At 43.3% G+C, this 22764-nt stretch overlaps 9 protein-coding genes across 9 annotated transcripts; 4 read left to right on the top strand and 5 right to left on the bottom strand.

Annotated features, from left to right (window-relative positions):
* The first annotated feature begins 926 nt into the window (after window positions 1–926).
* On the top strand, window positions 927–3195 carry EAF02_000124 (uncharacterized protein). Its single transcript, XM_038896172.1, has 3 exons — window positions 927–1189; window positions 1335–2675; window positions 2786–3195. Exons 1-3 carry the CDS (start codon window positions 1162–1164, stop codon window positions 2944–2946), a joined length of 1530 nt encoding a protein of 509 aa, XP_038763031.1. The 5' UTR covers window positions 927–1161; the 3' UTR covers window positions 2947–3195.
* A 1508-nt stretch (window positions 3196–4703) lies between these two features.
* Window positions 4704–5428, top strand: EAF02_000123 (uncharacterized protein; the record flags this gene model as incomplete). The annotated part of the gene is made up of 2 exons (XM_038896171.1): window positions 4704–5163; window positions 5214–5428. 2 exons carry the CDS (start codon window positions 4704–4706, stop codon window positions 5426–5428), a joined length of 675 nt encoding a protein of 224 aa, XP_038763030.1.
* A 219-nt stretch (window positions 5429–5647) lies between these two features.
* EAF02_000122 (uncharacterized protein) lies at window positions 5648–7191 on the bottom strand (the record flags this gene model as incomplete). The annotated part of the gene is made up of 2 exons (XM_038896170.1): window positions 5648–6702; window positions 6759–7191. The coding sequence occupies 2 exons, from the start codon at window positions 7189–7191 to the stop codon at window positions 5798–5800; spliced, it is 1338 nt and encodes a 445-aa protein (XP_038763029.1). The 3' UTR covers window positions 5648–5797.
* A 228-nt stretch (window positions 7192–7419) lies between these two features.
* On the top strand, window positions 7420–8635 carry EAF02_000121 (uncharacterized protein; the record flags this gene model as incomplete). The annotated part of the gene is made up of 2 exons (XM_038896169.1): window positions 7420–8547; window positions 8597–8635. 2 exons carry the CDS (start codon window positions 7420–7422, stop codon window positions 8633–8635), a joined length of 1167 nt encoding a protein of 388 aa, XP_038763028.1.
* An 842-nt stretch (window positions 8636–9477) lies between these two features.
* EAF02_000120 (uncharacterized protein) lies at window positions 9478–11244 on the top strand (the record flags this gene model as incomplete). Its single annotated transcript, XM_038896168.1, has 4 exons — window positions 9478–9834; window positions 9890–10180; window positions 10237–10739; window positions 10791–11244. The coding sequence occupies 4 exons, from the start codon at window positions 9478–9480 to the stop codon at window positions 11242–11244; spliced, it is 1605 nt and encodes a 534-aa protein (XP_038763027.1).
* A 392-nt stretch (window positions 11245–11636) lies between these two features.
* On the bottom strand, window positions 11637–14072 carry EAF02_000119 (uncharacterized protein; the record flags this gene model as incomplete). The annotated part of the gene is made up of 5 exons (XM_038896167.1): window positions 13838–14072; window positions 13562–13777; window positions 13407–13510; window positions 11867–13069; window positions 11637–11817 (listed from the first exon to the last, which is right to left on the bottom strand). Exons 1-5 carry the CDS (start codon window positions 13904–13906, stop codon window positions 11637–11639), a joined length of 1773 nt encoding a protein of 590 aa, XP_038763026.1. The 5' UTR covers window positions 13907–14072.
* A 1795-nt stretch (window positions 14073–15867) lies between these two features.
* Window positions 15868–17049, bottom strand: EAF02_000118 (uncharacterized protein; the record flags this gene model as incomplete). Its single annotated transcript, XM_038896166.1, has 2 exons — window positions 15868–16954; window positions 17021–17049. 2 exons carry the CDS (start codon window positions 17047–17049, stop codon window positions 15868–15870), a joined length of 1116 nt encoding a protein of 371 aa, XP_038763025.1.
* Window positions 17050–19647: 2598 nt separating this feature from the next.
* EAF02_000117 (uncharacterized protein) lies at window positions 19648–21221 on the bottom strand (the record flags this gene model as incomplete). The annotated part of the gene is made up of 3 exons (XM_038896165.1): window positions 19648–20199; window positions 20252–20669; window positions 20728–21221. 3 exons carry the CDS (start codon window positions 21219–21221, stop codon window positions 19648–19650), a joined length of 1464 nt encoding a protein of 487 aa, XP_038763024.1.
* A 351-nt stretch (window positions 21222–21572) lies between these two features.
* On the bottom strand, window positions 21573–22434 carry EAF02_000116 (uncharacterized protein; the record flags this gene model as incomplete). The annotated part of the gene is made up of 3 exons (XM_038896164.1): window positions 21573–22254; window positions 22307–22332; window positions 22390–22434. The coding sequence occupies 3 exons, from the start codon at window positions 22432–22434 to the stop codon at window positions 21573–21575; spliced, it is 753 nt and encodes a 250-aa protein (XP_038763023.1).
* Between the last annotated feature and the right edge of the window lie 330 nt (window positions 22435–22764).

Here is a 22764-nt window from a genome sequence, read left to right as displayed (position 1 = left end):
CACGCCATTTTGAAACGCGCGATGTCTTTTAGCGAATGGATTTTTTTGTGCTATTGAAATTATACAGTGTGAATGGAGCATTGAAGGAGTTTAAACGGTATGGTCGAAACTTGCCTACACAAGATTTCACGATCCACATTTGACGGTTATAGAAGTACAATGGATTGGAATGTGATGGATTGGGATTTTGGGGTGGTGAAGACGCTGCGCGAGGTCAACGATGGAGAATGATACCATTACTTGTATGATAGATAAATTAGGATTGCTAGGTAGTTAGCGAAGCGAAGGAAGACTGTGATACCCTTTTACTATAACCATAGATGTCGACGTTTTCCTTTTCTAGAATGAAATGATTTGTGAAATAGTTTGATAGCTTTTATTCCATGCTCTCTTATGCTTCTTTCTCACCCATGAACCAACTTCATTCACCGCTACTTGGGAGACCGGAAAGATCATTTCCATCGTTTAGATATAAATAATGTATTGGTGTAGTATATTATATACTAAGTGATAATTGTAACACATGATCAAACATAAGTGGAGGGAGGAGGATGTTTCTATTCTTCACACCTTAGTTTTTACCGTTTCTGAGTTCTTCAAGATATACTTGGGTACGTACCCAGGCGAGGGAGGTAGGGTATAATTTCTCCCTTGTATACTCTTGTTAATATCACATCACCATTCACCAAGGTACCATGTATACCTAGAAACAGACAAACCTTCGCGTCTCCCCAAGTTGATATCTTGTTAACTCATCTCGTACATGAACGGGATTACCAATCGCATTCCATGATTCGCTCTCCATCATGTACTCCGTAACGATGGAGGAAAAAAGTGGAGTCCACATCGTCACTTTTTACCTTTTTTCCGTTAAACCCCAGATTTATGGGGACTGCATCTTCCGGTTTAAAGAGGGCCGAAATCGCTGGGGAATGCTTCTGCAAGTGAAGCTTGATTCTGTTAATTCATCTTGGATTATATTAATTGTGTCTGGTGTCCCAGTGATTGGATTGTGCATACCGACCTATATTTCATTGATTGTTATTATATTTTGTAATTTGTTTATTTTTCCATAGGTATACGGGATATTTGAGGATAGAAGGATTGCATCTATTTGTTATTGTTCGACTGTTGTAGAAAAGACTTCGAGGTTGTGTCAACATGACGAAGACATTTAAGGGTTCAGAAGGTATATTCATTTCTTCCACTCATCTCTACTGTCTTTGATCCCTATTCGATGTTTCCTTAGTCAATTATCTCTGCTTCGATTTATCCCGTCTCATTTCACCCGTTTCGAGAATGCATTCCGTTAAACTAACACATGCAACACATAGTCTCATCCCACAATACACCAGAATCCTGCTGGGTATGCATCAATTCCACCGTCTACGATGTCACGGAGTTTCTCCCCAATCACCCCGGTGGATCCAAAATCGTTCTCAGTCTCGCCGGTAACGTTGACGCTACCGAGGAATTCGAAATGATTCATCCGCCCGGAACCCTCGAAGAGAATCTCGACGCCTCCAAGATCCTCGGCAAGATTGATGTTTCGGAACTAAAACAACCGATTGAAGAGAAAACAAAGAGTTCTCCTGCTGAAGCTGCGGGTTCAAAAGATACCGATGAAGATGCAATTGATGTAGATGCGGATGTCAAGACCCTTCTTAATCTCGATGAGATTGAACAATTGGCCACGAAGAAGATTTCAAATAAATGCTGGTCATATTACTATTCAGCGGCAGATGATCTTTGGTCGAAGAGCTTCAATAATGCGGTATATCGACAGATTCTCCTGCGACCACGAGTCTTTGTCGATTGCACAAAATGTGATTCTTCCACCACGATACTGGGACAGAAGGTTGGATTGCCGATCTTCGTATCGCCAGCAGCAATGGCAAGATTAGCCCATCCGGCTGGTGAACAGGGCATTGCTAAGGGAATTTCGAACTTTGGTGCTGTGCAAATTGTGTCGAATAATGCGAGCATGACCCCTGAACAAATTGTAGAGGGCTCACTACCAGGGCAGATTTTCGGTTGGCAGTTGTATGTGCAAAATGATAGGAAGAAGAGTGAAGCTATGCTGCAAAGAATTAATGCTATGAGTGATAAGTATAAGTTTATCGTTTTGACTCTAGATGCGCCAGTGCCGGGAAAGAGAGAACATGATGAGAGACAAAAGGATGTAGGAGCTAGCCTACCTGTTTCTTCGGGAGTAAAAGCCAAGGAAAATGTGGAAGATAACAGTCCGCCGGCTGGCAAAGGAGGGGTGGGTAAACAACTGTTTATGGGAACAGCCGCAGATTTGACTTGGAAATCTACCCTGCAGTGGTTGGCTAAACATACTAAAATGCCAATTGTCTTGAAGGGTATCCAGACCCATGAAGATGCATATCTAGCATCCCAATACGCACCACAAGTCAAAGGTATTCTTCTTTCAAATCATGGAGGAAGAGCGTTAGATACGGCACCACCTGCTATTCACACACTCCTTGAGATCCAAAAATACTGCCCAGAGGTTCTCAGCAGGATAGAAGTTTGGGTTGATGGTGGCATTAAGAGGGGTACAGACGTAGTGAAGGCTTTATGTCTTGGAGCTAAAGCTGTGGGGGTCGGCAGAGCTGCATTATTTGGTCTTGGGGCTGGTGGTCCAGAGGGCGTGGAGAGAACGTTTGAGAGTATGTATATTTCTGATTTGTTTCTTCAAGCAGTGTCTACTTTCCAACTTCATTTCTCAAAAAGTTATTGAAATTCAATTGGGAAATTTGCTAACACATACATCTACTAGTCCTGAAAGCCGAAATGGAAACTTGCATGAGACTTCTAGGCGTGGAGAAGGTCAGTGAGTTGGGTCCCAAACATGTTAATGCCAGAGCGGTTGAAAGGGATCTGTATGATGGACATCCAGGCTTGGAGAAATTGGGATTGTGGGTAAAAGCCAATTTGTAGATTTTCAATGGGGAGCTGGAGTAGGTGGTGGTGTTGATATGTGTAATTTTTGTCTGGTGTGTATGGGGTGTATAGATTGTAGATGGATAGATTGTAGATGGTTAATCACATTTTCAATCTAGCATATCTTATTAGTACACGCTCATTGGGAAATGATCGTGACTTCGTACATGACTTCTGAATACCTAATAATTGCACTTGATGTTTTTACGTGATACGCACTCACTCACTCGTCTTGAGATTTATCCGAGAGATGGATCATCTCTCTTGTGTGTATAAGTACCCACCTATTATTCTATAACACTGCATCTACCTAGATACTCGAGCATTATCTACAGCATCTACAACATCTTATTATAATATTTTTCATGTATCTGTTTATCTTCTTATTTCTCCAGGGAAGGAGCTGTACTATGTATACTTCGTATAAAATGTACAGTGCCTCCACTCTCGATATCCTATCTTGGTATTTCGTGGTGGGGAAGGGAAGGGAAGGGAAGGGAAGATTGCTCATGTAGTGTGTATGGGTAAGTATCTAGGTAGGTATCTCGATTCTACTGTGTGCTGTGTCTTGGGATTTTTGGTATACCTCCATGTATGTAAATTGGGATTGAGATGGTGGGAGTGGGGTGGGATGGGGAGTGTGTGGGATATGGTATATGGTATGTGGTATATGGTATGTGGTATGTGGTATGTGGTATGTGGTATGTGGTATGTGGTATGTGGTATGTGGTATGCGGTATGCGGTATGCGGTATGCGGTATGGGGCATGCGGTAGTATGTTGTAGGTGGTAAATGAATGGATATAAGCCAATATGTGAACAGGTATATAGTTGGAAGATGTATATGAGAAGTTTACTCCGCGGGAGGAATCGGTAAGAGGATAGAGTACCCAGTTGAGATAGAATTCTAGATTGTCATACTGAAAATTCTGCTACAAACGGCCCCTTGAACATGCTCGTCACAAATCGATGTTTACTTTGTGATTACAGTCCAATGGGTATGCTTTGCAGTTACAATGCTGTAAAGAAGTGCCAAACTATTGAATTTGAAAACATGAAGCACAATACACCTAAAGCTATAAACCATGTTCCATGCTACAAAGAACTTGCATGCATTTATTCATAGTAATAGGTACTGACATATCTGGAAGGAAAGAACATGAGCTCAAGGTGATCTACTCCGAGCTTCGAAGAAACATTGCGAAGTTCCAACCATCAGGCAAAATGTATTAGAAGAAGAAAGAAAGTTGCACTCGAGTGAAGTGTACAAGGCGTCATGATAGAATGGTGAGCAGGCTCATGGGTATCTATTTGTTCATTTATACATTCTCCGCATCTGCCACAAGCTGAAGTCACAAAAGATCCCAGAGAAGATGAGGATCTGTCTCAAGAACGTAACGCTCGTCCTATCATTAATTATAATCGTACCATGCCACCACGTTCAGTGGCACATTGATAGACCATTGATCTTCTATTCCCATCATCACACGCCACAAAAAGAAGCCAGCGGAAATGAAGTTATGATAACAATCAAATGGCTCAAGGAGTGGCGCTCTAACCTGTGTCTCTTGTTTCATTCATTGAGCAATGACCGAATGGCCGGGTCAGGTATAAAGATCTTGGAATATTCCTGATTAGTTTCACTGCAGCATCTTCTATCGCACCGCATCCGCTCTTGATCCTGCAGTCTGCCGTCGAACACTCGGAAATAATTTAATCACTTGAAATCAGTTGCTTAAACTTCCAATCAATATCATGTTTCCAAAACTTGCAATTGCTTCGCTAGGCATACTCGCGACCTCTATTCAGTGCATCGATGTAACGATAAATTCTATCCTTGATGGCGAGATCAAAGTTGCCTCTACCCAGCTCGACAAAATGAATTTTTTGTTAAACAACAACCTGACCTGGTTTTTTGATTTTACTACGCAGCCCCACTACACCTATACGCCAGGTGCCGTCGTCAACGCTGATGCTGCTACATTCCCTGCTTCGACTAGTTACGGTATGACGATGGCCTTGATTAACTTGGGACCATGTGGAATGTTACCTCCTCATTACCACCCACGAGGCACGAACTTTGTAGTGGCAGTCGAGGGTGTGACGCAGACGTGGATGATTGAGGAAAACGGAGCGAAGGTTGTCAACCAAACACTGAGGCCATGGCAGATGACAATCTTTCCGAGAGGAAGTATTCACAGTATGCAAAATTTAGGTACTGTTTGTCCCTATGAACTGAGACAATCAATGCTGAATAGAATCAAGGTTGCACTAAGGCTACTCTTGTATCGGCGCTGAATTCAGAGGATGCAGGCACACAGAACATTCTTAATGGACTTGCACAATTGCCACCGGATATAATAGCTGCGGCTTTTGGTAGTCCAGCGGCAGGGTTCAATCTTCCACCTATACCAGAAGTAGGCACCGGTAGTATAATTGGATCTGCGGCCTGCCTAGCAGCTTGCAGGGGGAAAATGTAATGCGAGTTCCAGAGTAGTTTGATTGTGAGTGATCAATCCCTTAGGAATCTCACTCACCATGGTATTGACTCGCAGTAGATGTCTTTTCGTTGTTGTGTGGAAGTGGCGTTAGTGGATGGGATACGCGATACAATCTGGCGTTTTGGTTATTGTTTTGAGGAAACTGTCTAGCGATTTGAGGTTTACTAAGTATAGCAACAACTGTGTAAAGTACTTTCACTGTCGTTCTGTTCGCCTTGGTGCAATTCATGTATACGTAGTTACCACAATATTTTCCGAAAGGAGGTGAGACTGCCCATCAAGGTTGGTTGGACAAAAAGGCTCGAGTTCGTACGTTTGGAGACGGGTGTTGTACCTTAAATACGCTCCTTATTTGCCTCCAAACTTTTTTGCGACCCAGGCACTTCCGTGTTCGTCATACTCTTGCTTCGTTACTGACAGCTTCTTCAAGACATCAGGATGTCTCGCCAATTCTGCTCCGCCATTCCAAGTGCTGATAATAGGGTGTTCTGGTCTCGCACAACGAACGTAACACTCCGCTGGAGCAAGAGCCTTAATCTCAAGCTGCAGTCTCAAAATGAATCCTTCTATCTTTGAGCTGCCTCCTACGACAATGATATTTGCAAGAAGCGCTGGCCATAGACCCATTGGTAAAGCAGAAAGACTTTCCATGACTAGTTGAGCAATGCCCGATTGTCGCATACCAATGTCCGATGGATTAAAGAGCAATTCTGGGACCGTGAATCTTTCGTTTCTCAAGGTCAAAATATCTTCCGCAGCTTCTGCCAGCTTCCCCTTGGTCAGCTGTTCTAATTTTCCTGCTTGTAGTGGATCATGATCTCGCACGAAACCCTGAGACCGATTATGATAATCCGGTAGAACATAATCTTTCGCTATTCCACCACCCGTCTCAAATATTTCTCTTCGGTCTCCTCTAGTTCCTTTCCATGTTTTCTCCATATCTCCATTGAAGTCCCTTGATACATAACAACATGCTTCCTTGATTTCATTGACCAAATAAGTGTCGTTGCGCATATCATACTGGCGTAGAGATATTAAGCGTGTCAAATAGTTTGTCATGAGCTTGCCTCCAACTTCTAACCTCCTGATCGCTGATTGTAGAGGGCGCCCTCGCAGCACAGGTGTAATAGTCGTATGAGAATATCCTGCATCGATGAGAAGTATTATTTCGGCGGGAAGAAGAGGCTGTGATGGATCTCGAGCTGGCCCTTTAAAGATTCCTTGAATGTCGTTATACGAATTGAGAATTGGACCTAGATATTCATTAATATACGCAATTAAAACATATCTTATACATATCACCACATACCAGGGCACCGATAGTAGCTAGCAAAGCCAAATTCCTCGAAAACCATTTGATCACAATTTGTTTGCAGGACTGGCAGCGCATTGGGTGCCTCTGTCAATATGAGACCCGTCTCTCTTGGATCGCAATGTAATGGCGCTTTTTTGTCAAAGAATTCGTGCTCCCATATTTCCTTCTCTGCCTCCCAATTCACCAGGTATCCTTTTTCGACAGGCCTACGAAAGACGATATCTCCAAAATCCTTACAATTGTCGAGTTGTGATCCAATATAGACCTTCTTTTCGCGGTCGCGGGCCATGCAATTGGGTATAATTCGCGGTGAATCCGTGGATTCTGGAGATGAGAATCCAGCTTTGATAGTGTAAGCTCCATTGTCAATGACCAGAGTTCTGGATGGTGCTTGAGCAGCGGCTGCTGCTTTTTCCTGTGTAGACATTTTTTTTATTTCGTCCAAGTTTGGACCGAAAAAGGTGTCAGCGCATTATTATCGGGATGCTAAAGGGAATTTTGGTGGTTGCTTGAAGCTTATCGACGCATTACAGGGGTAAATATCGCGTCACACTACCTATGGGATTCGCGCCGAAACCCCCACCAAGAAAATAGTTTTCAGGCTTCAGATTTCTCAGCGTCATAACTGTTGGATTTGCACCACAACAACAATACCATGGCCGACACCGAAAAGAAAGCCGGCGATGACTTGGCTCTTCTAAAATCTACTGTCGAAAACATTAAAAACTTGATTTTACAACTACAAGCTTCGGCAAAAGCTCCAGAAGATGTGAAGGAGGAGGGGTCATCGTCTGAAAAGAAAGAGCAACCCAAGCACGCTGATGTCAATGCTATCGATCTTGCCCATGATTCTGCGAGCTTAATTAAAGCACACTCGACGAAGTTGTCTCTTTTGATTATTAATAAACCTTTTACGCCTTCCGCAATCAGTAAGGTATTGCGAGAACTTGTGTCGGGACCTTTGCCAGGCCTGGCATCTGCCGTCGAAATTTGCCATGCTGCGAAATACACTAAGGCTATGAGTGAAGAGCTGCAATGGAGAGTAAATAAGGTCTTGACGGAGTTATCGACTCTGATCAAAGCAATTCCATTAGATGGCAACATTCTGAGTGACGACAAGAAGAATGGAACGGGAAAATCAAGTGGGAAGGGTAGTTTGGCTTCGACAGGTGTTGTATGGGATGCCTGTGATTCTGTCATGGGTTTGAAGACTTTGGGTGTAGCAGGATTGGCTATGAAGAAAGCTGTAGAATATCGAGATTTGGTGAAAGATGCGCTCGAGGAATTGCAAGCATGGGCGGAGGAAGAATCAGATGACGAGGATGAGGATGAGAACAGTGGTGATGAAGATGACGAAAGAAAAGACCCTCAAGATATTGTGGATGATCTCTTTGGATCCCAACCACATATAACCAAGGACGACCCGGAAAAGATTCGCGAAAAGCTCGAGTCGTCGACCAAAAGATTGAGACTTATAATTCTGATGTATCAAGCGGTCGAGAAGAGAAGGTTCAAGACACTTCCCTACCTGCCACATCCTGAATTGCCTACACAACTGAAGGATAAATCCTCCGAGGATCCAGGTATTGTGGAGTGCTTAGATGAGGTACTTGTAAGAATGAAGAAGATCACAAACCTCACGGATGATCTAGCAAGTGCATTCTATGAATTAGATAGTTCTGCAATTGACAAGCTCATGGATGAGACTTGGTTCACTGGTTTTGCTACAGTTGAGTTGTTGATCAAAGACTGGGAGGGGCAGAAAGATGATTTCACGACTTGGGTACGTATTGTCCAATTTTTGGACTCGAATCTCTTGCTAATTTTTCTAGGCATACAAATTCCAGCTAGCTATGAAAAAGGGCTGGTAATACAATGAAAGCAACGACTTTACCGAACTGCCTTCTTTCAACCGTTATATTGGGGCTATGATTCTTGAAGAGTTTACTAGATATCAGCTAATAGCAACTATCTTGAACATTGCTTGATCTAATTTTATGCATATTTTCAGAAAGAAAATGATTTGGATTTTGTTGGCATATTTAGAATTTCACAAAGATATGATACCCAGATGCAATACGAGACAAAACTTTTCACTTCTGTGGATATCAAGATTGAAGTACATTGACCCGTGACAAGGCTCAAGAGACAGCAAGGATACTGCACGATTCTTCTGAGAAGCTGATCATTTTTTTGTTCACCGCGCAGCAGGTTCGGTCTCGTAGAAGTGCTCGTGTATTAACAAGTTGAGCTGCTACCCTTGTCAATACATTCTTGGCATCCTTCACTCACCTCCACATCTACATACTTGCTTATCTGTTTCTTTGGCGAATGGAGATCTTCCTGTATTCGGTGTTCTGTTTGGTGCTCGTGTATAACCGATTGTCAAAGCAGCTTATGTACCCCACGTCTCGGTTACCTGAAAGCGAGATACCCTCGAGATACCCCGAGGATTTGATGCCAAGTTGAAGACCAGGTACCCCACTTCCCCATAAACAACTTTCTGCTTCCCCATGGGATGGATAAATTCGCTCCGGCCTGTTCGATGGATGAAGATGCATGCATGTATGCGGCCAAAGCGGGCGAGCTTGCGTGGGATGTTCAGTATTTATATCAGCTTCATGACCTCTGCAGAAAGTGGGATATTGCGAGTTCTATTCTCTCTCACTTCACTTATCCCTTTCACCACTGAGCCCGCAATTCGGTATCCAAGATGAACATGGCTGGCTCCATCGAAGATTCGGCCCAAAAGTCAAAGGCACAGGGAATGTCTCATCCAAATCCAAAATCAGATCACGACATATCCCACGTCGAAGATATGCTCTATGCAGGACCTGACAAGCCAGATCATATGGATTATGGGCGTGTCGATTCTGAAGTTGCTAAATATACCAGCGATGTGCTTATCCATATAAGCGATGATGAGAATAAACGACTCAAGAAGCTCATCGATAGACGAGTATTGATTATCATGATCCTGACGTACTTTATACAAGCGCTTGATAAAGGAACATTGGCATTCACATCAATCATGGGCATCAGAAAAGATGCTAATGTATCCGACTCACAGGTATTTATCCATCCATTTTCCCCTCAGGTTTGAGCAATGGCTAATATGGGAACAGTATCCATGGCTCACAACATGTATATACATAGGTATTCTAGTAGTAGAATACCCTACCAACTGGGTTATACAGCGTGTACCAATCGCCAAATATCTGGGTATCAATGTTTGTGTTTGGAGTATAATACTCTCAATGCATGCTCTCTGCCATAATTTCGAAGGTCTGGTTGTGGCTCGTACTCTTCTCGGAATCTTCGAAGCTGCTTGCCAGCCCATCTTTGTAGTTTTGTCTAGTATGTGGTACAAAAGAGAAGAACAAGCAGGAGTTGTAATATACTGGTACATGATGAATGTATGCTCGTCTCTAATCCCAATACGTTCGAATGTATCTAACGATGATGAATATAGGGTGCTCAACAAATTGTAGGCGGACTCCTTGCCTACTGCTTCACCCTTCTCAAATCCGGCCCTCTCAAATCATGGCAAGCGATCTTCGTCGCCTACGCCTGTCTCTCCTTTCTCTGGGGCCTCTTCATCTTATTCTGGATGCCCGACTCCCCCATGCGCGCCAAATGTTTCAGCGAAGCCGACAAAAAACTCATGGTTGAACGGGTCCGCTCCAATCAAACGGGCATGCAAAACCGCAAATTCCGTATCGAGCACGTCAAAGACGCATTTACCGATCCGCAAATGTACTGTTATTGTTTAATAGCTATATGCACGACATTACCAACGAGTGGACTGGGCGCATTCGCAAATATCATCATCACAGGGTTTAATTTTACCGTTCTGCAAACGCAGCTCTTGGCTATGGTTTTGGGCTTTTACATCATCATCGTGTTACTATCCAGTCACTTCTTGGTGAAGAAGTATAACCAAAATATTCTAATCATGACTTTCTACCTTTTGCCGTAAGTGAACCTATTCAATATGACCGCCACAATTCTAATCCCAATATTTAGCTCATTCATCGGCACTATCGTCCTCATGACAGTCCGCAATACCAACTTCAGTACCAAAGTCGGCCTTTTAATCTCCTACTACTTAACGCTCTCTTTCTGGTCCACTGCCACCCTTTCCTTGACTCTCATGTCCCGTAACGTCGCTGGTCAAACTAAGAAAACCATCGTCGTAGCTGCAAACTTTATAAGTTGGGCGGCAGGAAATGCAGTTGGTCCTCAAGTTTTCCTGAAGAATGATGCGCCACGCTATTTTATCGCATTCGCTACCCATCTTGGCTGTTACACGTTACTGCTCCTAGTATTAATCTTTCTCAGATGGCACTTGATGAGGGAAAACAGAAAGAGAGATGAGTTGGCAGAGGCAGGAGTTAGAGAGGCTAATGATAGAGACATGGTGCACGCTTTTGATGATTTGACGGATAGAGAGAATCCTAATTTCAGGTATGTTTACTGAGATGGAGGAGTGCATATCAGAAGATAGTAGAGAATAGAATATGTCACTCAGAGGTAGACGGTACTTCGATCAATGATAATCACGACGATGCATACATCTTGTCCTAAGAGATGGGTGAAAAGTTGCTTTTTATCTATCAACAACTATGTGAAGAAAAGGAAACCATGTAGGCAAATCTTTACGTATTCCCAAAACCGCCACTCCTCTAATCATTAAGCTGCCTAAGTTATATTTATCTAGCATTCAAGGAGAAAGAAGAAAAGAAAAGGTCGATGAGTTCATTCCGAACCAATCGCAAGGCTGATAAGGATACTATTGTACACGCTGCCTGATCGAACTTATTAAGACCCGACGACGACACTGATGATTCTCACAAGCGGCAATGCAACGATCTAATGGAAAGATGCGAGGCCTTGCGGATCAACAGTTAGTGGTTGCTTGCGCTGTTGAAAGTACGTAGTGTATCTGACTTCGCCTTTCAGTAAAGCCGAGTCAACACCCGGAATGGTTCCGTTTGCCGTCGCTTTTCCCAACTCAGTGGCTTTAACATAGTCGGGTTGAACTGATATAGGTCTATCGTCTGTTAGTATGGTACTCTATAGTACTGGAAAAGGATGCTTACCCGTTTAGCTCGCGATCAATCTGTAAAAATTCCTTCATGGTCTCCTTGGAACCTCTTTCTCTTAGGTACATCAAGTATAGATTACTGATCTCCTTCTTTGTATCCAACCTCATGGATGTCTTGATCATATCACTATGAATTTGCTTGAGCCTTTCATGATGCTCGGATTCCGAGGCTGAGTTAGTTGGCTGCGCTAACTCAAATTCCATGTACTTTGTCCAGAAATGACGGCTCTCTGGATACCATTGTGTATTCTTCTGGAAAACTTGACGAGCTTCATCGACAGATCCTTGAATCTTCCACAATAAAATGGCCCACTCAACAACAAAAGCCGCTTTAGAATAAATGTCTAATTCTGTTGAAGCGATTTGTGCTTTGTAGACTTCAATTGCGGCATCAAGGCCTTTGTGGCGGCGTTCAAGATTAGCCCAAGAAATTATGGTCTCTACATGACCAGGCATGCGATCCAGAATGGCTTGATGAATATCCCTAGCAACATCGACGCGGCCGGATATCTCCTCGAAATAGGCGTATTGCAATCTAATCCCGGGTTTGCTGATTGGCACATAGAGTGTGCTTGCTCTTTGATATATGTTTCTGACTTCTTCTTCCTTGCGCTCCTTTGATGACATCCACCGGGCGTAGCGAAACCAGAACTCGTCGTAGAATGCGCAGGTCACTAGACATCTTTCATACAAGAAAATAGCACGGGTATAATCACCCTCAGCCTCTTCGAAGTCCAAGTATTTGCGCCAATTTGAAAGTTGCTGATTATCGAGCTCGGTGACGTGGAAATAAGGACGCTTGATTTCAGACTCGTACGTCCACCGTTTTGTGGTTTCTGCTTGTGTACGAGCGAAAATTTCAAGATGGAAATTGTCGATCTTGGTCCTAATGTCACGTTCAATCTCCAATTCTCCCTTTGGACCGGCCTGGAAGCCGGTACTTTCGGAAATAACATCGGCACGGAATTGTTCGAGTGTTTCGGCCGGAAGAAGCTCTAGCAATGGACGAGCGTGAGCTAATTGGCGAAAACGCTCAAAGTATCTAGCATATTGATGCATAGGAATCTTCACAACTCGGTTCAGAATAGCAAATATCTTGTCTTGAGCTTCCAGTCGATCTTCAAATTCCAGGTATTTATCCCAGAAAGGATGGGCAAGAAAGTCCAATCCCACGGCAACGGCTCCGCGCTCGAAAAGCCTAATGTAAAATGTTAGATGCGCCTCATACTTTGAAAAGGGAGGGAATGGAAAGGTGGCAAGGAGTGCAAATACGGGAAGGGCAGTGTGCACAAATGCAATGATATTCATATCCTCCTCGTGCCGACAATGTGTGCAGAGTGATACGGGACAAAAGCGAACTTGTGATAGCAGAAAGATATCCTGGTCATGTTGGTGAGAAGAGTCAAACATGAGCAGCTTTTTTTTGGCATTTCTCACCGTTTGTGAGCCATGAAAACTCCGAACGTAGCTCATGTGGCTGTATGACCATGCTGCAGATGCTGTGTTAAGGGAAGGAAAGCATCTAGTATACTTACTCTCTGATCACATCAGGATCATGACTTGTCTCAACCTTGAAGGAACAATAATCCGTCCATAAATCCACAGATGTTGCTATACTGGCGATACCTCTCTCGAAGACCTAAAATATGTCAGCACGTAGCTCATTGCCTTACAGTTTATCTTTGATTACCATCTCAGCAGCTTCTGTGCCAGCTATGGAGAATTCCAGATCTGCATATTTCTTCCAATATCCAAACAGGAGGGGGAATTTCGCAAGGAAGCGATCGTAAGAATCTCGAGTTGTCGCAATCGCTTGTGGACTTGAATTACGATTTAAACCTCCTTCCAGAGTCTCCGCTGCGCGAACCAGCTTCTCCCAACTCTCAAAATTATCCGTATTTTCGAGCTATAGATAGAGCACCGATCAGCAAACGCGCGATCGATAGAAACACATTGATAAACCTACAACTTCAGCATTCAGCTTCTTGATCTCAGCAGACTCCTCATCCGTCCCTCCATAATGAAAGTCAGCCATAATAATCGTCGCGTTATTTGTGATGAAGTTTTGGATGGAAAGTGTATTTGAAAGAAGAATTATACAAAAAGAAATTTCGGTTCTTATTGTCTCGAGTCTAACAAAGTCTTCAAGTGTAAATTATTAATGCAGAGAAACAATTGATGTAAATTGTAGGAAATGGTAGAGAAAGGAACGAATGGGTGAGGCTGAAATTTGAGCTTCACGCATTAGGTAAGCAAGAATTCTTGGAACAGTCAGCAAGAAGTTATCCAATTCGAGCAATGCATAGTACCCGTGAACATTCACGTTCACGATGTAGTTGGAAGCGAATATAAAGCGAATATACATGTATATTCAAACATTTTTAATAATGTGAGTCTATGAATGGACTTTGAAAGCTTCACTATATTTCACACTCCGTCGTTCCATTATGGCGATTCAAATTCCCTCCGACATAGACACAAAAGCGCATGATCGGAGAGGATATTGGACCATTAGACGGCTAAAACTACTTGTATATAAGAATTTACACAGGCTGGTGGGTTTGATGAGAAATGATGGTGGGACTTGAGTGAGAGGTATCTCATTAACATACTAGTTATATATATATATATAATATGTACATAGAAATACTACCTAGGTATCTTTATTGTCATATACGCATCGTATTACCTAGAGGGAATTTCTGAGAGGCTCTCGACTCTCGAGAGGACCGTTTCGCTGGGTGAAGAATGACTTAGAGCTAAACAGGCTTAGCGCCACGCTAATCATTTTTGGCCCATGCTTTTCAACTTTTAAAAAATTCTTTCATTGAATTTTCAATAATTATCAAGGCTGGTGATGAACGATACAAAGTATCAAACATATAGGAAGAGAATGAACGCTTCAATGAAGCATGATCTCACTTGACAACTTCTGAAGCCTTTACCATTCATTTTATCATATGTTTACCTTTTCTACGGACCTGATTGATTGCGGCGTGAATCTGAAAGTAAATTAACTGGTCTCGCGCATCGTCGTTGTTCCATTTCATATGGTCGGTCCATTTGGATGTCCATCTCTACCAGGTAGTGGTTTAGATAATTTTCATCCTATCTGAAGGAGGAACTACAAACACACTCGCTCATGACGGCTTCTACAGCACACTTCGGCACTGCGCCCCGGTACACTACAGTATATGTAATATCTATGTATAGGCTCAAGTGTATCCTATGTGAATCGAAGTGTCTTGTGGGAGCTTGAATGTATCAACGTTGTCTTCCAGATAGATTGCTCATTATCTATTTGTGAGAGATATGACACACTCGTTTCACGTTCTTGACGTGTCTTATTTTGACAGCCAAATTAAGTTGGCAATCCAGAAATGAAGAACGTAATACAGAAGGTCCTTCCAAGTGTTATGTGGTGCTCGGCCGGGTGGATTGTGAGTTTACAAGCGTCGCCCTGGGGCTGAGTATACAGATTCTATACACACTGCAAGCGCGCATGTGAAGGTTATAAGGTTGTGTGAGCGGGCACCCCGGCCAGCCCTCTTATCGGCCGCGGCTTTGTATCTGTCAAAGAGATCGGTCGACCCGTGGGATCTGTTCAGCATTATTGGGCTAACGATCCTTTCCTGATATTCACTATTGTAATAATGCCTATTCGTTTGAAGTCAAAAGTTAATATCTGATTGTGGGCGTAGATTTTCGACACGGGAAATGCCCTTCAATGACACTGCAAGCTCTTTTTGCACAAGTAGATATAATATATTTGAAAAAACATGGGTAAATAAGATGTTCCCAAGTAATGAAGTATATTAATGTGAAGAAGAGATCATACATATGATGAACAATAGTAAGAAAGAAAATGAAACAATAACAAAACTCAGACCGATCAGTACCAAAACTGTGGGACATGCTGAACAACCTGTTTACCATTTTCTCCCAACTGCTTCCTTCACCGCTACCTACTCTCCCTCTCTCGTTGTTTGCCATTCCTCACGAGCTTCTATACGGATCATCCGCTCTATAAGCATACGGATCATCCGCTCTATAAGCATATGGATCATTCGCCCTATAAGCATATGGATCATCCGATCTATAAGCATATGGATTATTCGCTCTATCATCATACGGATAATTGTTGTAACGACCACTTCTATGTCTTGACTCGTATTCTGAGTCTGACCGACCAGATCCCGAAGCGACAGAGCTTCTGGAACCATAGCTTGAGGAGCGGCTTGGTTTCGAAACCCCCGAAGACGCATACGATCTGGTATCAGATTCGTCATCTGAAGAGTCGTCTTCGTCATATCCACTAGTATAGCCATCGTAGTGACGAGATGAACTGCGGCGCCGCCTTCCATGAGAAGGGTCTGAATAATAAGAGTCAGCACTTGAACCAGTTTCCCACGACCCCGTAGACCCAGCATCACTCCGTGAGGGGCGTCTCATCCGATCGTGCCGCTTTCGACTCCTCTTCTCGTTATTGCTTAGCTGTACCCCCAATCCTCTCGCAACCCTAGAATTGTTAATCCGATCTAGTCTTTCATCTCTTCTAACTTCTCGTTTTTCGTGCTTCTTCTCACGTTTCGTTATCTTTCTCTCCGTGTCTCTGGCTCCAAGTCTTATGAATTGAGCCTGCCAGGTTCGGCGGCCAGATGGGTTCTCGAGAACTTCCAATTTAGATTGATGAACAAGCAAACTTCCCTTCCTGAGTGCTTTTTCGAGGACAGCACTTATGTACTCAAGCTTTCCGAAGCGGTAACCATTTTTTATCGCTTCCTTCATTTTGTCGTGTATACTCCTAACGATTCCCTTGAAAGACTTCAACTCTCCTGGTGCTGTTTTGCCCAGTCGATGTGATTGTGAGTAACCACGGTAAGTATGCCCATGTTCACTGTCTCTCTGGACTGACTTCGGATCTACTTCAAATCTGATGGAGCGTTTCCAAATGTCCCTACCTGTTTCATTGGTACCCTCATCGAGTGTGATTGATTGCTCTATGTAGCCAGGTAGAAGCATACACTCGCTGGCGTAGACACTATATTCTCTGTATTTATCTTCTTTCTTTTCACCAGATTTCCTTGATAAAATGACTAGTGGTTAGCGGAACTTCCGTGTTGGTGTATGTAGAAAGTGGTAAACTTACGAGCGGCGTCTCCTACCCCTTAAGCCCATGTTTGAGTAAATGGTGGATTGATTGATCCAAGAATAATATGAGATCTAGTTTGCAAATATGGCGGTTTTCTGATCGCTGTTCCACGAGTGATTAGTGTTCTCAATTCAATGGAACAGACCTTTCCTTCAATACTGTGAAAACATTTGTATAAGTCTATAATCAACAACAATAACAGCCTCCGCCATCCTTGACTAGCCTAGCTGCGTACGGTTTGATGGTCTCTGTTATTCAGCCCTGTAGGCCTAGTGGTCGGCGCTTATTTCAATACGCAAATGCTATCGCGATACAATCCTACGCAGGCCAAATTGCTGGCTCCTTGATAAAAATGCAATCTACTGAGTTCCTCACCTTTTATATAATTTAGTTTACAAGGTCGGAAGCACACCCGCTACGTACATAAAGCTTTTCGTTTTTGATCACACGTCGTGCGTCGGCGTATAAAGGTTCTGTGGTGTGTTTTTACTGGAAGACATGAACTTGTAGCAGAACGAAAGTTTGAGCATTTCACTCAGTGCAGTGATATTAAAAAGGAAGGAACTGATAAAGTTTTGTGATACTTGAATTTAGATTGACCTTCGTGAAAATCTATCGATGCAAAAGCCGCGATATTCGAGCGATGTGCATTTTAATATGGAACAAAACCACTCGGAAAGCTCAAGAGAGATATTTAGATGTAAATCCGGGAAATGAATTGAACATTAGTTCGCTATTCCGGATTTATTAGACTGGAGGTTGAGGAATAAATCGTGAAAAGGCTGGAAGGAAAACCATTACTTTGATGGAGCAGTGCTCATAGGTCCACTCCTGGGGGGGGGCATCGACACGCCCACACTACTTTCATCAACCAAATAATGTCTTACTCAATCCTCGAACTAATAAACAGGACTGTATTCCTGAAGGAACACCTTATCTGGGACTTCCCAATGGATTTAGGCCAGCCGATTGCCCGTCGGAGTTCCTGGCTTTCCGATGTTAGAGCCTTTGGCAAATGAACATGAACATACAAACAAATTCGATATCCACGTAACACAAAGAGAAAAGATAGAGTAAGAGACCTGGTCAGCCGGCCCACATGCTTCAAGGTAATTAAGTCGCTGGGTACGTTGTCTATGATTGGTTCTCTTGGGACTTAGGCCGCGTACGCCAACAGTAACAAGAGCACCAAAAGACATAGCCCATTAAATAGAGATGTTATGGTAAGGTAGGCTCCAGGTAAATCTGTTACATAAATCTTTCTTCGTAGCGACAGATAACCATTTGACAAAGATATCTAATATCTCATAATGTATGCTGTAGAATATATTCAAAACAAAGGCAGCAGCTAACTTGCAGTCCAGATAGCACATTCTTAGACCATGCCTTCACTTCATCTAGACACTTTTAGTTCCGAAGATGAATTCAGAGTTTACACTAAAACATACCCTCTCGTCCCCGGCTTCGTTTCAGTCGGATAGTATATCGAAATCCCGAATCTGAAAAGCAGTGTGCCTAAATTTAGAAAGTCTGGAGATAGCACGGCGATTGAGGCTACTCAAAGCCTAAAACACCTTGGTTAACACACGATTACCAGCGAGCACAATATACTGTTACTGTCAGGTATACTTTGTGATCGTCAGAAAGTTGCACAATACAGAAGAAGACAATGAACAGGGCATACTCGACAAGGACTAGCTTGTAGTTTCCGAAGAATCTGGGATCTTTAAGGGACGCCAGATTGTTTATTTTAGAAGGACCTTTGAACACCTCCATGTATCTAAGGAGATAAAAAAGATCATGCAACGTACAGCAAACATGTTACTCATGGTCTTATCCATGAACACTCTTTTGAATCGACACAGCTTCCACGACGGGCTATACATAGACAACCTTCTAATTTCAACAAGAGGAAAAGAACCAGGAGTGGAGAATCACCTAGGCATTCGCGGAGAAACTGTAGTTTCTGCAAGGAATACAACGAAGTGCCTCCTGTGAAACAAGAAAAGGCCTCATCTACAGCGCCCAAAACACAAAAATCTACAGAGTAGCACGCCCCTCAGGCTTCAACCAAACAAGAGCATCCTATAATGCCGCTGGCTCAAGAGAACGTTAGTGCGGGTTTCGAAGGGCATAGTAGCCAAGCCAAGTCAAAGCAGCACCTAGTAAAAGGTCTCATTCGAGAACCAGGATAGTGATGCTTGTATTTTCTCACGATGTCTTTTCGGGGTAGTGGCGTTGAAATTCTACATCCTCCAGCTGAATCATCCTGAATTTCACCTACGTCTTGATCTGACACTGCAAAAAGCCCGATATTTTCAAATCAAAAATCGGAGCATGCTAGGTTCAATATAATACGATCAGAAAACAAAAATTCAAATACATATTTCCGTAGTATTAAAAAGTTATAAGTAAGAACAGACCTCGTTAAAACCATACTGCTACTAACATATCCAAATCGACGTCGGTTTCTTCTTCCTTGTTCTCAGAAATCGAGCTGCCTCCATTGGTATCTATCCTAAAATTGCGAGAATCCCCAGAATTATCAACTACCACTTCATCCCCACCCTCAAGACCGCTCTCAATTCCGTCCATAGTCCCTAGACCATCACTTATCCCCAATTTCACTGGCCGCCATTCACCATCCTCTTCTCTAACCCCATCATTCCCTTTCCCTCAAACCAGCCCACACTTAGTCTTTCGCCACCCTCGTAACCACCCAGCCTCCCCACCTCTCTCATTCTCTTTCCCTCCAAAGCCTTCGCCTCCCTCCTCGTCATTCCCACACCATCCATCCCCATCTTCGACCAGCTCCAACCACCCGGTCTTCTCTTTCCCTCCTTCTCCATCTGCATCATCCCACTCCATCTCCTCTCTCCCTTTCCCATACCAGCTGCACCTCTTGCACCCGCGGTAAATTCTCTCTTTTCAGCTGTCTCTCCATCAACTCGGACCATTTCATCCCAGAATCCTCGAGTTTCAGACCCATCAACCGAATTGACGGATTTGCGCCAAGTGAACATCATATCCAAGTATTGCTCGAACAAGACTGGGTGAAACCCATTCAAGATGAACATTCTGCCACAGAATCGAGAGTCTAGAGTATGCAAGACCGGATGCAAGATTGACATAGTAGATAGCGGCGAGGATGTAAGAGGAAGGTAATGTTCAATGTGCTATTCCTACGATTAGATAGGTATTTAAATATAATGATACAAAGATACTCACAGGTATTACGCGTTCATAAGAAGCTTTCATATTGGTATTTTCGTTTTCTCCAAGAGCGCCAAGTTCCATACATAGCGAATTGACCAGCGGATTCGAGAAAGAGCCACCTGCAGCTCCGAAAGTATAGATCTCCAATTTCGCCATTAAACTAGCTGGGAGATCGGCATGTAGTTGATCAAGGATATCAGAGACGATCTTGGAGCCGGTTGAATGTGATAGAATGACAACTTTTTGGATACTGGGTGTCAAAAGAGTTTCGCGAAGATGCGAGTACATAGTGCGGTGGATGGGCATGGTAATCGAAAGGAAGTGGAGGAGAAGGTCAAGAGGGAGCCCCAAGGTGCGATTGTGGATTCCGGTCATGCGACGGTGGAAAATGATACTCAGTCGAGTGAGGTGATGCATCATTTGAGTGTAGCTATTCCAATATGAGCGATGTGCACAAATACTCCTTTCCTAGAGGGTGATCTGCCTACCTGGTACAACTACCATTAACAAAAATCCATTTCTCGTCCCCAAAGTCTCCAACAGGCATTATACTTTCACAAATTCTCTCGTTTCCTCTCAATAGCCATGCCATCCCCATCATAGCTCCCCACATAGCCGCACAACACATCATGAACATCGCTCCAGGCATCGTCAAGAATGCCGGTATGACCATAAGCATTGCCCAACACTCCATAATACATAACATACACTGGATGCCCATTTCATACATATCTCTCGCTGAGCTCTTAGGGATCGTTTGGGCCACACTAAAAGTGAAAGATCCCATCATCTGAGGAATGCAGTACAAATTGCGAGAAAGTATTTGCATGGAATTCCAGAGGACTTCCATTGTTGAATGACGATATTGAGCGGGTGATGTCCCGCATGTAGGATCGATGATCGAAGGAATGACTGTGACAACCATTGAAGAGGATGGCGATATCTTCGCCGGGGCAATAGGTGCTGATGGGACCGCCATCATGTCTGCAATGGAATTCACGGAACTGCTGTTGCGTGATAACCAGGGCATAGTTACTTACAAATTCAAGATAAATAAACGACAGACAGAATTGAATGCAATGGAAATAAGAGACATGTATTGCCGTAAGAATCAATTGTTTGCTTTGAAGCTAAATCCTATACTTATAGATTCTGAGAAGAGATATTAACATTCCTCAACAGGAATGTAAATATGCAAACGCGGAGCAGATTCCAAGGTAGTAGCTCATTGGCCACAACGAGAGGGCAAAATGAAATACCATTCTTCCATGGGAAATCATAATATCAATCAAAAAGATTCGATATTGACTACTTGGCTCTCCAGCTCCCTTGCTTACTTCCTGTGCTTGTGACAGCTTTTGAATTCCCACTCCACGCCGCTGTCAACCTTGATGCTGTCACCCACAGATATCTCTCTCTCAAAGACCTTGCTATCTAGTCCGAAATCTTCACCGATCGCCAACACTCTTTTCCATCCTTCTTCGGTAGTCCATTTCCACCTAACAACTGAGAAGTCATCCCCCTTTCTCATGACCCCCTGTACCCACTCGCCAATTCTAATTACCATCCCGTTCACCTCACCAGCATCTTTCGTCTTCAGCACCCAACTCATAAAATAATCACTCTTCTCCCCTTCCATCATTCCAACCTCGAGATCCTCCCATAATTCTTCATAGTCTTCCACTTTCCCGGTGTCCGGATTCACCATAGCACCCTTTTCTAAAACTTCGTTTGTGCCCTCCACAGGATACATGTAACCCTCATCACGATCATTCGGTCCAGGATTTCGTATCTTATTATCTATTTCATGAACCCACTGCGTGTGTGCAGGCTTGATCAAGATGCTTTTATCACCATCTTTGAAAACTGCGGGAGTGCTGATTGCAGTTCCCGCAAAACCCCACTCCAACCTCAATATTGCTTGAGGGTCGGTGGTACTGTTTGGGAGTGGATGGGATGGGTCAAGGATTCGAATGTCTACATAGTGTTTATCGGCAGACGTTAGGACAAGAGTGCTAAGTGTGTGTTAGCATGTTAGGGCTGTCGATAACAGCTCAAGATATGCACTTTGTATTTTCTTTTGCTGCTCTATCCTGCAATAGTTGTTAGCCTATCTGAGGTAGGATTGTAGAAATATTATAAATACTTGCTCCCCATTTTATATGTTTCCTGATTGATACAAAGGGTTCCGCCATATTGGCTGTCTTAGTCTTTCAAACGATTGGGAAGAGGGAACAATAATGTATGAATAGTGGGGGATTTGAAGGAGCTCTTATCATGATTCGGCTGGCTCCACCTTCTAGAGATCTCGCACTGCGATAAGCTGCCCATAAGCTATACGCGAAAGTTTAATAACTCTGACGTCGTGAATAAGAAATGTCATTATTTAGGTATCAATAACTACAAGAGAAGAGAGGCGTAAACTGTAATTCCTACCCAGGGACCATTCCACATGCATAACCACAAGTCATTGATCCAATCAGATCATAAACATAGATACCAAACCATAACCCAACCCGAAGCGT

This window comes from Botrytis sinoallii (assembly GCF_014898435.1).
Source record: "Botrytis sinoallii strain Bc 23 chromosome Unknown BSIN_001, whole genome shotgun sequence".
Lineage (NCBI taxonomy): Eukaryota > Fungi > Ascomycota > Leotiomycetes > Helotiales > Sclerotiniaceae > Botrytis > Botrytis sinoallii.
This window is presented reverse-complemented; position numbering and strand designations above follow the sequence as displayed.